A 15,694-nucleotide genomic window follows, 5' to 3' on the forward strand; every position below is an offset into this window, starting at 1 on the left:
AAACAATGTAACAGGGGTTACAGAAAACCCTATTCTATGAAAATGCTACAGTGAAAAAAATGTTGCTTTACAGTGGAAATGGAGGACAATTAACATGGACTTCTGCAGCTGATCACTGGTTCCCAATCATTGATATAAATCTGTAGAAAAGATAGGTCTGCTTTCTCTGCTATCACCCTAGGCTCTGTCTTCAGTCCTGGGCCAGCCAGGTGTCTTAGCAAGTTCCTGATTAAGCATATGTAATATTAATTTAATCAACTTGCTGAATCAGGACGCCCTGATGAATTCCCATCTTTCCTCATTTGCGCAAAGCTTATTTGCCAAACACACAGCCGAGTGAGAAGGAATGGGTTTGCTTTTCACAACCAAGGAAGCCTTCATGCCAACGACTGATAGAGTAATTCAATGAGACTGGGAATTTCCAATCATATAAAGTTTTTTAAAGAAAAATGATTGCTCATCTTGATTAGTGTCATTCCCTGAAGGGGTCCATGGCCTACATTCTGCTGGAGCTGAACAGGTAACTAAACAGAGAAACATTTAAAACTTTTCTACCTGAACATCCAACATAATTTCATCCTTTTCTATAAATCTTACTGTATTTTGTGTAACTTGGTCTCTCATCATAATGGGAGATAGGGTAGAAGCACACAAAATCTTCAAGGCCTGAGAAATGCATATTTGAAGCCAATGAATAAATTCAGTGGCATTTGGGTCAGGCCCTAAGAGGTGGTTCTGAAGTGCTTGACCCCTCTGTGCCTGATGATTATTTTTCATTACTGTGTTGTCAAATGATAACATACACTGGGAGAAGACAGGATTGCTTGGGGCACTATATTACTCAGCCACACACTTTATTGAAATCAGTGGGTTATTTTCTCACTGACTTTCATGGATCTCAGATCAGACCCTGTTGAAAGAACGCAGAGGGAGCCCAGCCATCATTTAATGCACAAAGGCTCAACTTTATTAGTACTCACACTTCTTTTATATCCACAATAATTAGTTCATACATATTGCAAAAAGCAAGCTCCTTATAGGTTGCTAAGGTTAGATACATTGGTTGCTAAGGTTAAATACCAATCTCTCCCCTTATGATTTCTGCAAGGCCTTCTACATAGTCCTGCTTCTGTTCTTTGTTCTTCTTTGATACTTTTCGGTATTCTCCCATCACGTCGCCGTTGTCAGCAGTTCCTCGGTGCTGTGCCCTTTCTCACGTAGCCAGTTGTTAGCAAACTGCTCCACATCTCCCCCGTTTTCTTTTTGCACTTGTGCTAAAAATATTGCAGAGGCAGTCTTCTGCAGGGCCCTTTGCAGAAGATTGACAATACATGGCAACATCAAAAGCACAGTCATAATTACCAAGATCATGACCCCCACAGACTTGATCAGAGATATTAACCATCCTGAAAGTCCCCATCCTTTTAACCAGCTTTCAATCCCTAATCCATCTTTTGGATCCTTATAATTTACCCATATCTCTTTCCTTCCTTCACTTACTTTTGCCTTCTCATAATGTAACATAGCTGGTGGTTGTTCTGCGTCTCCAAATATACACAAGTGATTCATTACAAATAATGTTTTTGCTAATCTTTCCTGTACATCCTGTATTTCCTGATATTTTGCTACATAACGTTTCAAGGTACCATTTGCTCTCTCAACTATGGCCTGTCCTGTGGGAGAATGCGGTATCCCTGTTACATGCTTCACTCCCCACTTGTTTAAAAATCTTTGCATTCGACTTCTGACATATGCTGGTCCATTGTCTGTCTTTATAGTATTCGGGACTCCCATTATTGCAAAACAACATGTTAAGTGTCTGATTACCTGTGTGGCCTTTTCCCCACTCTGTGCAGAGGCCCATATATATTTGCTATAAGTATCTATAGTAACATGTACATATTTAAGTCTACCAAAACTTTGTATGTGAGTCACATCCATTTGCCATACTTCATTAGATTTCGTCCCTCTAGGATTGACTCCTATTCCAATACCAACCCCTTTATTGTGAAAACTACAAACAGGGCATGTTTTTACTATGGCCGTTGCTTCCGCCATTGTGATGCCAAATTGTGTTTTTAGCCCTTTTGCATTCTGATGGAATATGTCATGTGCTTCTTTTGCCAATTTGTCTTTCGGCATAGGAACATGTATAACAGTGGATACCAATTTGTCCGCTCGAGCATTACCTTCCCCAAGTCCTATATCCCATTTATGACTCCTAACATGAATTACAGCATACGGTTGTTCCCTTATTTTTATGGCCCTCTGTAATTGTAAGAACAACTCATAGAGACGCTTATTTTGTACTTCCCTGACTTCTGCATCTTCTATCCTTGCTACTATTCCTGCTACATACATAGAATCAGTTACAATATTCAATGGTTCATTAAACTTAACCATCGCCCAAACTACTGCCAACAGTTCCAAAGTTTGTAGTGTGTCTTGTGCTGTGGCTTTTAATATCTCGTGTTTCCATGTATTATCTTCCTGCCACGTTATAGCTGCTGTCTGAGATTTCTTTCCTGCATCTGTATAAACTGTGATGGCATTCGGAATCGGCGCCTGTTGTCTTTTTGGCTGTTCAATCCAATGTAATTGTCCTAACCATCTCAAAGGTTCCATAGATAATTGATCAGTTGACAACATCATTGGCCCATTTAACATGGCTTCCTGCAATGCTGTGCTATTTGCCAGGTACCACTGCATGGTTTCCTTCTGCATTGGACAGTATATGAATTGAGGTTCTCTTCCACTTATTTGAATAACTCGCACACGACCTTTCTTTACTAAATTTGCTAGTGCCTCAATTTTTTGAAGTAGAGATTTTGATTGTTGTAATGCTGGTGTGATCCATTCTAGCACCCATGTCTCCCCCGTTTTCTTTTTAAACTGCGTAATAGCTCCGAGGAAATGCTGTGAACCCATCCACACAAGTATGTCCAGGGGGAGCTCAGCGTCTCTCCGACGCACTTGTCCAGAAGTAATACGATCCATAATTTGTTGTAGCACTCGCTTCTGGTCTGCTGATAAAAACACCACCTGTGCAGGATCATTTCCTTTTAACAGTGGTCGTAATTGTTGTAAAAGCTCGTTTGGGATGCCCACTATAGGTTTTAGCCATTGTAAATCTCCTAATAGCTTCTGAGCATCATGCAGTGTTGAAATTTCAGGATTAATTGTCAATTTTTGTGGTGTCACTATTTGTTTCATCAAAGACAATCCCAAATATTTCCATGGAGCTGTTTTTTGTATCTTTTCTGGTGCAATTACCAATCTTTGCTTTGCAAGGGTGTTTACAATTTCTTTTATCTGTGCTTCTGTAAATGGTTCTTTTTGTGCAAATAATATATCATCCATATAGTGATAAATTATAACATTAGTCCATTTTTGACGTAACGGCTGTAAGGCTGCATCTACAAAAATCTGACATAAAGTTGGACTATTTCTCATTCCTTGCGGTAAAACTGTCCATTCAAACCGTTGATCTGGCCCTTCTCTATTTATTGCCGGTAAAGTGAAAGCAAATCGGCGCATGTCCTTTTCATGAAGCGGAATCGTAAAGAAACAATCTTTTAAGTCCACAATCAATATAGGCCATTCATAAGGTAACATAGCTGGATTCGGCATACCTGGTTGTAAAGCCCCCATTGGTTCCATTTGCTTGTTTACTTCTCTAAGGTCATGCAAAAGTCGATATTTGCCTGATTTCTTTTTTATGACAAATATTGGAGTATTCCAAGGACTAGTAGATAATCTTAAATGTCCTTGCTGATATTGTTCTTGTACTAGCAAGTGTGCTTGCTCAAGACTTTCCCTTTTTAGTGGCCACTGCTTTACCCATATTGGATTGTCAGATGTCCAAGTTATAGGGATCGGGAAAGTCCAAGCAATGGCCATTAGAATAAATGGTGATCGTTTGTCAAAACTATTCCCATTTGTGCTAACACATCTCTTCCAATTAAGCAATTTACCCCTGGAGGTAATTGCACTACAGCAAGCACCGCTGTGACTGTTTGTCCTTCAATTGTTAATTGTAGGGGTGGCGTTCGATTAGCTAAAGTTAAACCACCCACGCCAGTGATGGTAGTGGTATGCTCTTGTAACGGCCAGCCTTGTGGCCAAGAAGAAGGCGACAGTATGCTGGAATCTGCGCCTGTGTCTAACAATCCTTCCACAGTTATTGCGTTACCTTGAAATGACAGGTGAACAGTCTTCCTGGGTCTCGTACTCAGATTCAGTGTTAGCAGGGTCAGGCTTTCTGTGGATCCAAAGCCTTTATTTCCGCGACTCTCCTCAGTTACTGGTCGTATTGTTTGAGTCAGTTGTGGCAGGGGTACCAGCTGTGCAATCCGTTGTCCCTGTGCAATCTTTACTGGTGGATTCAGTGTATATGCCATAATATAGATTTCACCTTCATAATCTGCATCGATAACTCCCGGTAAAACAAATAGTCCACATTGTGATGCCGATGATCTTCCTAATAATAAAGCTCCCATGGCTCTCCCATTAATAATGATAGGTCCTCGTACATTCGTAGATATTGTTTGAGGATTATTTGTTAACAGAATAACATCTACTGCTGCTGCCAGGTCCAACCCGAGACTTCCTCGGGTGGCGGGTTGAAGGACTGCGCTGCGGCTGCAATTTTGGTCGTTGCGCGGCGGCCGGCGAACGCGCTCCGTGTGGAGTTTCCTGACCGTCTGTGGCAAGCCACCTCATTATGGGAGTTGGATCGGCAAGTTTGACACCATACATTTCTGGCTGTACAACTCTTTCGTACATGCCCTGGAGCTCCGCATCGGTAACACCGCGGCTGCCCCTTTTTAGGTGTTTGCACTTTAACTGCTGTTGCTGCTGAAGTCTGGAGAGGCGCAAGGGCTGCCATAACCTGACTTTGAGTAGCCTGAGCCTGTTCTTTCATTCCTTCCCCTAATTTCTTTATTGCCTCTACAAGAAAAGCCTGAGGTCCAGTAGGTATCGATGACGCTTTTTCAAGTGCCTCCTCTACAGTCCAATGTGCCCTTAATGTATTCAATAAACTCTTTGTAGCAGGATTGCCATTTTGTGAAATACACTGTTTTAAGAGAGCACCCTGCATGTAGAGAGGTACTCTTGCTCTTTCAATTGCATTTACCAACTTATCTACAAAACTGCCCAAAGTTTCTTCTCTCCCTTGCTTAATCCCCATATACATTGGAACTCCGCCTGGCTCTTTCACTTGCTCTATGGCTTCTCTCACTAACCTCATTGCCTCTCTCACTTTATCCGGACCGAGCAATGCTTGAGCTTCTACTCTAGCATAAGGTCCTAACCCCATTAATTCATCCATTGTAATCCCTTGTAATGGATCTCCTGCTTGCCGCTGTACCGCTATCGATTCTAACACTCTCGCTTGCCAATGCGCATTAAACAACAACCACTGACTAGGAGAGAAAATTAACTTTGCTATACCCCGACAATCTGCAGGCAAAAGAAGTTGAGTGCTCCAGAGATAATCTAACATTTGACGAGTCGGTTCACCAGTAACACCATAAGAACTCACTGTAGAGCGCAATTGTGACAAAAGCTTCCAATCTAATGCCGTAACAGTAGCATTTAGTCCACCAGCTGGGTTCGGCTGAAACTGAACTGGAAAAGCCATTGCTGTCGCCATCTGAGTCATTTCCTCATCCCCTTTTTCTAACCCCTCTCGTGCCAATGCATTCCAAGCCCGACACCTTTCTTTAGCGATCTCTATCCCCAGCCCATCTTCTGAGCCAGGAGTAGAATTCTCGCTTTCCGGCGTCACAGTCTGGCTGGACGCGTCAGGGCTACTCAGGGCAGAAGCGGGGGGAGCGGTAGGGAGAACTCGTTCTGAGCTTTCCTGTCCCGTCTCTTCGGAACGTAAAGGTGGTAAAACAAGCTCACGAAACGTAGGCGGTAATGGCCACCTAGTTTCCTCCTCCCCATATCTGGTGTTTTTCTCTTTTGCCGCAATTGCGCTCTGTGCAGCTCTTTTTTCAGCCTGATACCTTAGCAATTCATTATGAACCACCCTCCATAACTTTCCCAACTTTTTTGCTGTCTTTTCATTGTTCAATGTTAATTCCCATAACTTATCTCCAAATTTTCGCCATTCCGATAACTCATGAACTGTATGTGGATTAATAAAACAACCTTGCTCTACCCCATAAGCTAAAAGCCCCTGAAGATCCTTTTTTACATCTATTCCCTCAACCCGGCGTTGTGCCAGCCAGGATGCAAATAAATCATATGCTGCTTGCCTGTCCATACCTGAATTTTTCCGTTGCAGCCTTTCCAGGTCTCGGCAGCACGTATCAGCAGGGCTCACCTCTTATGACACCCTGGGCGCGGGCCTTTTTAGTCGCCTTTCGCCGTCCTCGCTGCTTAAGGACCTGAACAACCTTCTCTGGTCTTTATCCTTCGTGGTGCCTTATACGTCCTTTGGCACGTATCACGTCGGGGTCACCATTTGTTGAAAGAACGCAGAGGGAGCCCAGCCATCATTTAATGCACAAAGGCTCAACTTTATTAGTACTCACACTTCTTTTATATCCACAATAATTAGTTCATACATATTGCAAAAAGCAAGCTCCTTATAGGTTGCTAAGGTTAGATACATTGGTTGCTAAGGTTAAATACCAGTCTCTCCCCTTATGATTTCTGCAAGGCCTTCTACATAGTCCTGCTTCTGTTCTTTGTTCTTCTTTGATACTTTTCGGTATTCTCCCATCACGTCGCCGTTGTCAGCAGTTCCTCGGTGCTGTGCCCTTTCTCACGTAGCCAGTTGTTAGCAAACTGCTCCACAAGACCCTATAAAAATTTTAGTATACTTTCAAAATGACATTTTATTTAATCAGATTCTGCTTGTCACTTAAAGCTAGTGATTTCACCTAAAAATGAACATGATTGCTTAGACTTTGATTTTGCTGGGGTTGTAACATAAATCAAGAATTTAGAAACTTAGAAGAAAACTAGAGGAAACAACTTCCCTAGTGCTACAAGAATTGAATTTCTTAATAATGTAGAAAACTGGTTTTCCATCTCTTTCAAACTGTAGAGCACTAACTGTTTTCCAGCAGAAGCTGGTAGTCTGAGTTTTATTAATTTTAAACTGCTAACTGTAACAGTTTTCATATTTACTTTTATTAGACTGTAAACCCTGGAAGATTCAGAAACTGTAGGTTCAAAGCTTTCCTCTAGTGAGTTCAGCTGCTCCTGTATTTTGAATGCTAAATGTCTCGTCTGTATATAATTTATAAGTATAAATAAGTAGGAGCAGCTAGTGCTACAACATCCAGTGCTTTTAGGTCTTGCCCTCTTTTGGTGGCACTTATTCACAGCTCTGATTTCATATAACTCGCATTAGTATTTCCCTGCGTGCACATACTGTAAACACTGTAATTTACCTTTCCAGGAGCAGAGTCTTGCTGTTTACTTTTGCAGAAGCAGACAGATGCTATTGGTTCATTTTCTTTTCACGACCTAGGTGCCAGTAGAACAAGTGATTCAGACACAGCTCTCAACATATGGTGACAGCAAACTTGCAACCCCCAGTCATTTGTGTGTTCTTTGGTCTGGAGTACCAGTTTCTAAATCACAAGCCCTGTTTCCAAATGCAGAGCACACCGATTACTGCTTTTAATCTCAGCATCTTTCTCATTCCCTACTCGTTTATTACCTGAGCTGAAGGTGAGGCTGAGTACATGTGTTCCCCTGGTTCTTTGCAAGGTGCTGTAGAGAAGCAATCTCTTCGTACTTCACCAGACAACTTGCAGAAAAGCTTTTTGGAGATTTTGTGTGTAGGAGAGCAAAATGACAGAGTGAGCAGAGGAGAAAACTTGAAATCTGAATTCGGATAACATCTTAGGTTTATTTCATGGTGACTCTAAGGAGCCTGGTTATCGTTTTGTGGTGAGGTTCTCTAAAGCCCTTTGCGGATCACCACTTTGTAACAAGGTGGATCTGATTGTTTGTGAGCTGAATTCAAGGCTTTTAGATCATGGAGAGAGGCATGTACTGTTTGTATTTCACATCACAGAGATCCTTATTTTAATAGGCACTAGATGACTAAACATTTTTAAGCCATTCAGTCCCTCTGAGAGGAGAAAAATGTAGCTGGTAAATATGTAATACTGGTTTTCAGTGTAATCCAGTTATTTAGCCAGACACAAACTTCTGGACTTGTTTGCTGTTGCTTTTAATGAAATATCTACACATAGGAGTCTTTGTAGCACTAGTTACCAGAAATGCTGGGCTCATGTCTGTCTTTTGAGTTTCAGCATGGTTTTGGAACCAGGGGGCCCAAATCGTAGATTAGTACCCACCTGTGCTAAGCACAGGAAAAACAACAGATCACAGAGCAATCTGTACCCTAAAAGGTTTACAATTTGTTGTCTCCTGCTTAGTCACAGAGTAGTAAAAGTTGGAAGAGACCTCTGCAGATCATCTATTCTAAACCGCTGCTCAAAGTAGGTTGCTCAGGGCTGTGTCCAAGCAAGTTTTGGGTATCTCCAAGGAGGGAGACTCCACAAGTTCTCCAAGCAGCCTGTTCCAGTGTTCAACCAATCTTACAGTAAAAGGTTTCCTTTTCTTTAATTAGAATTTTCTGTATTTCGGTTTGTGCAGATTACCTCTTGTCCTGTCACTGGGCACTGCTGAGAAGAATTTGGCATCATGTTCTTTATTCCCCCCCCATCAGGAATTTATACACATCAATGACATCCCTCTGAGCCATGAATCTCTTAAAAAAATGTCAACAGAGCACATTAATTTCTACTAAATGAGCTCTAAGAATGCCAGATGTGGAATATTTTTGGGAGAGTTAGAACTGTCTTCCTAGGTCCTCATTTATTCTTTGTATTCCATAGGGTACCTGGCGCTATCAAGATCTTTCACAGTTGGGTTTTTTTTTTTTTTTTTTTGTTAACGCAGTATGTGTTTTGATTTCAGCACAGTGTACTTTAAGTTTTTCTTCCTTGCTGTTTCACCATGGAGAGGTGAAACCATAAGGCTTGGTCTTGCTTCCTCATTTGGTGCAGTCTAGCACTGGCTAGTAAGTTTGTGTGGGAAGCATATAATGATACACTGTTTTCCTCTTTTCCAGAGGAAGTGAAAGAGAATGTATACAGCAGTGAACTGGAAACTTCAGTAGTGTGTGACTTACCACTTGGTTAACTTGCTTTCATATTTATGCTATCACTTTCCTCTCACAGATACAGCTCTTAGTGAATATTAAAGCCATGTGGACATTGAAGGAATTTCAAAATTCTAATGAAGTGAAAAAGGAAAAGTTTGTAGCAAAGAAAAATGAACAATTTATTCCTCTATCAATATTGTGCATAGTTAATTGACAAAAAACTTCTTACGTAATCTGTCTATGTTTACGTAAAATAATACCTTTTTCACCTACTTTCAGTAGGCTCAAAATCTATTTTCCAAGCCCCTAGCTTCCTGGTAATGTGACATCAGTACAACATCCCAAGCTGGTGATTATGTGAAAAGAAGAATATAATGGGACAAAAGAATAAGACTGTGGCTTGATCTTTTCCATTGATAAATTTAGAACTTGTAAAAGCCAAAGTAATAGATGTAGTGATAAAAAGAAATATAATTTTATACTTACCCGCTGTTCTAAGAAACAATGTATAATTATTGTGGGAGGAAGAAAAATACATCTCTCCCCCTCACTCTGCTACTTTTTCTCCTTTTCTTTAGTGTTGAAATCATCCGATTTAATTAAATCACCAACCTATTTCTGCACAAAGGATGACATTTCATTAATGATGTAAGATGTGCATGAGACAGAATTAACCTAATTTTCAAATGGATTTCAATTTGGAAAGGGCAACATGTAAAAATGTATTGTAAATGTGTGGGATGAGCTTGTTGAGCAGCTTTCTGAAGGAGATGGGATTATAAAACGATGAATAATTAGACAACAGTCCCTCCCCAACCTTAGTTTCTAACAGTCTTTTGTAATCCCAGTTGATGGAAATTTAGGTATCTGACGACATATATCAGGGATATATTAGAAGTAGAATGAAAGAACAGACTTGTGATGATTGCTAGCAATATATATATAAATACATATAATTTTCTCTGTAATTTTTAGCTAAATAGTAGCCTTCAATGGCTTTGTCAAAGTTACCACCACCTTAATCTGTTCTCTTTTTGGAAAAAAAAACAACAAAAAGTAAAACCCTGTCTCCCAAACATAATTTTGTATTGTCACTTTTGGTAGCACTTTCCAGACACTTATTGTCGTGCTTTGTTGAGGTATCAGATGTCAAGTCCCTCTTGCATGCAGACCATTGCTTCTCAAATTATGATTTTATCAGAGTATTTCTGATTAGACTAGAGCCCAGTTCCCTCTGCTTGCTGTTGCTTTCAAGCTAGGACTGTGATCTTGCCGTCGCTGATGTGAATTGACCCAGCACAAAATGTTGTTCCCTACCCTGTAAAAGACTTCGAGATTTGAGAGATGCTGGTCTATTTTCAGTGTCAAGAGTCTTAGCTAAAAATGTATAAGAAGTTAAACTAGTGTAAAGCAATACACTCTGTGGAAGTTGAGTATGCTCTTTGGGCTTTATAATGTAGCCTAAGTTTTTCCATATTTTGTTTAGTTTTGCATTTTTTCCCATTCTTCTTTCCTAGCAGTAAATCCAAGGAACATTGACAGCATTTATGGGTAACTGGGAAGGGCTGAAAGAGGCTGTTTTGATCTTAGGATGTCAGGCAGTATGGTTGTGGCACAGCTCACATTTCAAGAAGCCTGTTTTACCATAAGGAAATACGCCTGTAGAGCCTGAGCTAGAGAGGGTGGTTAGAGTCCATCCACACTCACTTCACTTATTTACAAACATATCGAACCCAACAGGCTGGGGTTTTCACAGCAGATCAGTGGTCATATAGTAAATTGTTCTATAGATTTGAACAGATTTGCAGAACTGTAAGTTGTTAACAAGCTTTTTTCTCACCTTCAAGGAGAGCAGATCATCTGCCTCATCATTCAGACTTACATTCCTGAAGTTTATCTGTATGTATTAGAGATCCACACTGTAATGCCAAGTCTTATTACTCTGAATTTAGAAATACCTTTCTAATTTTGCCTTCATAATTCATAGGAAAAGTGGAGTTTCTGAAGGTGTGGTTTTGTCATTTTTGGTTTTATTTTTAAATTTACAGAGTTGGGGAAAGAAAACTTTACTTTCATTTCTGTATTGTCAAAACTTAACTTTTATCAAAACAGTTCTCAAAAATCATTAACCTCTGAGAACAGGGTGCTGGGAAAGAGACAGCGAAGAGGTTTGAAACAGACCACAAAAAAAATCTGTTGATTATCTGGCAAAATAAATATGCTCTCTAAAAGTGTGGAATTAATATTTTGCAGCTCTTACATATGGCATAAGGGGGGTGAACTAATCCTTCTATTAGGAGACAGATTTTTAGGGGTCAGGATGTGAAGCTTAGAACGAGTGAGCAAATTAAAGGCTGCCCATATTATTTATTGACATAAAAATGATAATATAGTGGGTTTTGGTAAGATCTGTGTTAAAAATGTTTTTTTGTTGCTACTGATGAGAGCAAAGGCTTGAGCTACAAGATTGGTGGTAGTGTTTATAATGAAGTAAGGGCCAGAGGTTCCCACTATTCCAGCTGTCTCTGTTCATTTAACTGTTATTCCTGACCCAAATGAGCAGACACTGTATAACAACAAGATCTGCAAGCATAAATATCCTACCCTTCTGCTTAGAACATCAATCTTGACTACTTACCTAGGAATGGGGGGAGGTAATCTTCTGCAGTAGGTGTGGAAATAGAGAGTGAAATGTATTTTGGAATTTAAGGTTGATATGAAAGGGGCCTTCTACAGCATTTACACAAAAAGTTTGTGTAAGATGAAGTGCGTGCTTTTTAGATGGAGTATGGAGAAATAAAAGCAGATTGAAGGAGTGCTGAAAAAATTTATTTTAGCCTTGTTACTGGAATAAGGTATTATCAGGAGAAATTCAGAATTACCATCCTGTCTATCCTTTGGCCTGGGGAAATGCGTCTCTATAACAGGAGCAGAGCTGGAAGTTCAGTCCCAGAGTTCAGGGGCTTGGTGGAAAATTTCATTCTGCACTTGACTTATTTCTAAACATTACAAGATGATGTATTTCTTTCTTTTATAGGTATTCCTTTGATTTTATTTTTTCCCCTCTTGCTCTGGATCTTGTTCACAGTTATGGGATCCCATTAGCTAGCAGAACATTGTGTTGGCTTCTGCATGGAAGGAAGGACTGTACTGGGTTTGCACTGTTCTTAATGGACCTTTTGTCTCTTTCAGAAAAAGGAATGAAGAAAATGAGCAACATCTATGAATCAGCAGCCAATACTCTGGGAATTTTTAACAGCCCATGCCTGACTAAAGTGGAGCTGCGAGTCACATGCAAAGGCATATCAGACAGGGATGCCCTCTCAAAACCAGATCCTTGTGTCATCCTTAAAATGCAGTCACATGGCCAGTGGTTTGAGGTGAGTGTTTAATAAAATAAAAATTATTCTTCTGATGCTTTAGGACAGTAGACAAACTGAGGCAAAATTCAAATAGCAAGAGCAATAAAGAGAAGAAGCAATTTGAAGCCTGTAGCATAATCTTGTAAGAGTGAAGGAAAATTTTCCGTTAACTCTAACACACTTTGAATCAGACTCTTGATGACACTTTGAACTACTCTTTGGAGTCTACATTAAAAATGAAGATGATTAAAGAATGAAGCAGCATAAAACTTTTCCCTTTAGGCCCTCTTGTTTCACAAAAGGTATATAATAGCAGAGATAATGATAATGACCATCATGCGTTCCAATCTAAAGAAGAAAAATGTTATGGAAGAGAGAAGTATTTATTACTAGTTGGCAAGGAAGTTGGTGACAGAGTAGCTTGTTTTGCAAATTTTGAGCATTACACTTGGATTCAGTGTTGAAGTCAATAGCCTAAACTAATGTATTTGTCTTATCAATTTGCCTTGTATTGCAGATTGCATGTCTGATTAAAATCCCACTTTGTGTTATTTTACCTAATCTTAGAAACCATTTGATTGATAAATGGAAACAGGGTGTCTTAGACACAGGCAAATTGTAAATAAAGTACATTAGAATGGAATGTAACATTTTAAATGAAATCTTGTTGAATATTTTACTTGAGTGTTTGTGGTTAATCAAGCTAAAAGGTGTGAGTTTTAATGGAAAGTATGTATGAGAAAATTAGGAATGTATTAAATCCAGTTCATTCTGAGTGAGTATTCATCCGTCTCTTTTCAACAGTTTCAGCATTCAGAATAAGATTGTGTTATCTGTCAAAAAGATAAAAATAATAATAGCTGTGAGCATATGAAGAAAGCAAAATCCTAAATTCATGAGTTTTTTTAATTTAGCATTTTCAGCCTAGTTTGTCAGACTTTGGGGATTTTGTTCCAGTTATTACGATTGTGTGGTTTTGACCTGTGGACCTCTGAAAATTTTCCAGTGTAGGGTCAACACCAGCATAGCAAAGTTAAGGTTTTTTGGTGATATTCTTCCTCTTTTCTTAGTTCATTGCCATAGATAGGTCCCTGGTAGAAAACCAGTCTGTAAGTAGAAAGAGAACTCTCACAATTGTCCTAATGTTACGAAATCAGTGTCTTCATGTAATTGAAATTTAAGGTGATATGATAGTTAGTCCAAAAAAAGGTAATTCTAGCTAGCCATGTAGAAAGGAGCATGTAGCTGTACTGTATGTAATCGCTTAAATAGTAGAAATTAACCAAGCAATGGATTAGAGGTCAAAATAAGTGAAACACCCCTGTTTGGAAAGGCCCAAAAGATTTTGTTCTGTCCATTTCAGTTCTCTGAATAACTGAGTGTATTTCACACAGTTTGTCTGTGGCCAGTTATGAGCAGGGTAAGTAGCTTTAAATTATATATTCTTATGTTGTAATGGAGATTCCCTTTATTTGATGTGGTTTTTAATTTGGAAAGTGATTGTCTGAATAGAATAATTCTTGTAGAACAGATCTGTTCACTGATACGATTCTCATCTTACGTCAGTTGCTCTTAGTGTCTAATGAAAGTTCAGGGTATTCATTTTAATACGAACAAAAAGGTTTTATTAGTTCATGTTCCTATCAGTGCTGCAGAGCTAATACAGCTCTGACATGATGAGCCTTTTCCTATTCTGGCCAGTACTTTCTCAACAGAATTTTTAATTAAGTTCCAGTTGCTAAGCTAAATTGAGCAGAGTCACTCAGGTATAGCTGAAGACATCATTTGGCTGGAAGAATCTTCTGCTGATGACTATTGGTGATCCAGCAAGACCTGAGACAGCAGACAGACTAATAATTTTTTTAAAAAATCTAGTTACCACTGAAATGAGTGTATTCAACACAGAAATCACTAAATGGCAACCCAAAGAAGAGTGGAACTGAAGAGTTTTGCCTCTATGGATTTAGTGACTTCATGAACTTGTCTTGACTTTCCAGATACCTTAACCCATTGGAGGTTGTATGTCTCCAGAAAGACTGTAGCAAAATCTAGTATTGCTGAAACATGCATTCTGGTTGCGTGGAGGATTTATGAACATGGAGCATCTGGGTTGAAGGTGCCTGAAACACAGGTTGTAGTCTGTATATGGTTGTGCTCTTGCAAATAGGTGCTTTTGAAATGTATAGAAGGTACTGAGGACTGACTGTACAGCCCCTACTGGGCCACATGCAACTGAAGCTGGTGGGCTTAGGCTGATGGGATTGCATTGTACATGCAATGAGAGATGCTAGGATGTGAGGGATTCACTCTACAGATGCAGACAACCCCTGAAGATGAGGAATCTGTGCATATTTGTCTCTGGGAAATTTTTGATAAAACCTGTCAGCCTGTTGCTGAGGAGATTTTTCAGTTCTGCAGTATTCTGTGTGCATATGTGTTTGTTTGTATAAATTATGCCACCCGCACATATAAATACAGAATGAAAATATCCATGCTGTTGTAGAGTGGGTAGGTGCTGTTTCCAGAGATTGGAAATGGCATATATGTATTTTTTTTTTTAAATGTGTTGGGTTTTCTGGGTATTTTTGTTTGGTTGGGTTTGTTGGGTTTTTTTTCAGTCACAGAATGGGTGATGTTGGAAGGGACCTCTAGGGGTCATCTGGTCCAACCCCCACTGCTCAAGCAGGGACACCTAGAGCCAGTTGCCCAGGACTGTGTCAGACAGTTTTTCAATATATATAAGGAGGGGGACTTCACAACCTCCCTAGGCAACCTGTGCCAGTGCTTGGTCATTCTCACAGTAAAAAAGTGTTTCCTGATGTTCCTATGTTTCAACTGGTGCCCACTGCCTCTGGTCCTGTCACTAGCCACCACTGAAAAGAAGCCTGGCTCTGTCTTTGCACCTTCACCTTCCCTTCAGGTATTTATATACATTGATCAGATGCCCCCTGAGCACTCTAGGTGTGGCCTCACCCATCCTGAGTATAGGGGAAGGATCACCTCTCTTGATCTGCTGTCAATATTTTGTCTAATGCAGCCCAGGATACCATGTGCCTTTGACACAAGGGCACATTGCTGGCTCATGTTCAAGTCTGTGTCCACCAGGATCCCCAGGTTCTTTTCAGCAAAGCTGCTTTCCAGCTGGTCATGACCCTCAGCATGTACTGGTGCATGGGGTTTTTCCTCTGCA

General features: G+C 40.0%; 1 protein-coding gene across 6 annotated transcripts in view; it reads left to right on the forward strand.

The window, feature by feature from the left end:
* CPNE4 (copine 4) overlaps nt 1-15,694 on the forward strand; it is a 249,363-nt gene that overhangs the window by 46,169 nt on the left and 187,500 nt on the right. For all 6 annotated transcript variants that reach the window (XM_074860139.1, XM_074860167.1, XM_074860148.1 and 3 more), the window contains one exon: nt 12,335-12,522. In XM_074860139.1, coding sequence (XP_074716240.1) covers nt 12,335-12,522 — 188 coding nt within the window. The remainder of the gene's footprint in view (nt 1-12,334; nt 12,523-15,694) is intronic.

Source organism: Strix uralensis, chromosome 1 (assembly GCF_047716275.1).
Source record: "Strix uralensis isolate ZFMK-TIS-50842 chromosome 1, bStrUra1, whole genome shotgun sequence".
In the NCBI taxonomy this organism is placed as follows: domain Eukaryota; kingdom Metazoa; phylum Chordata; class Aves; order Strigiformes; family Strigidae; genus Strix; species Strix uralensis.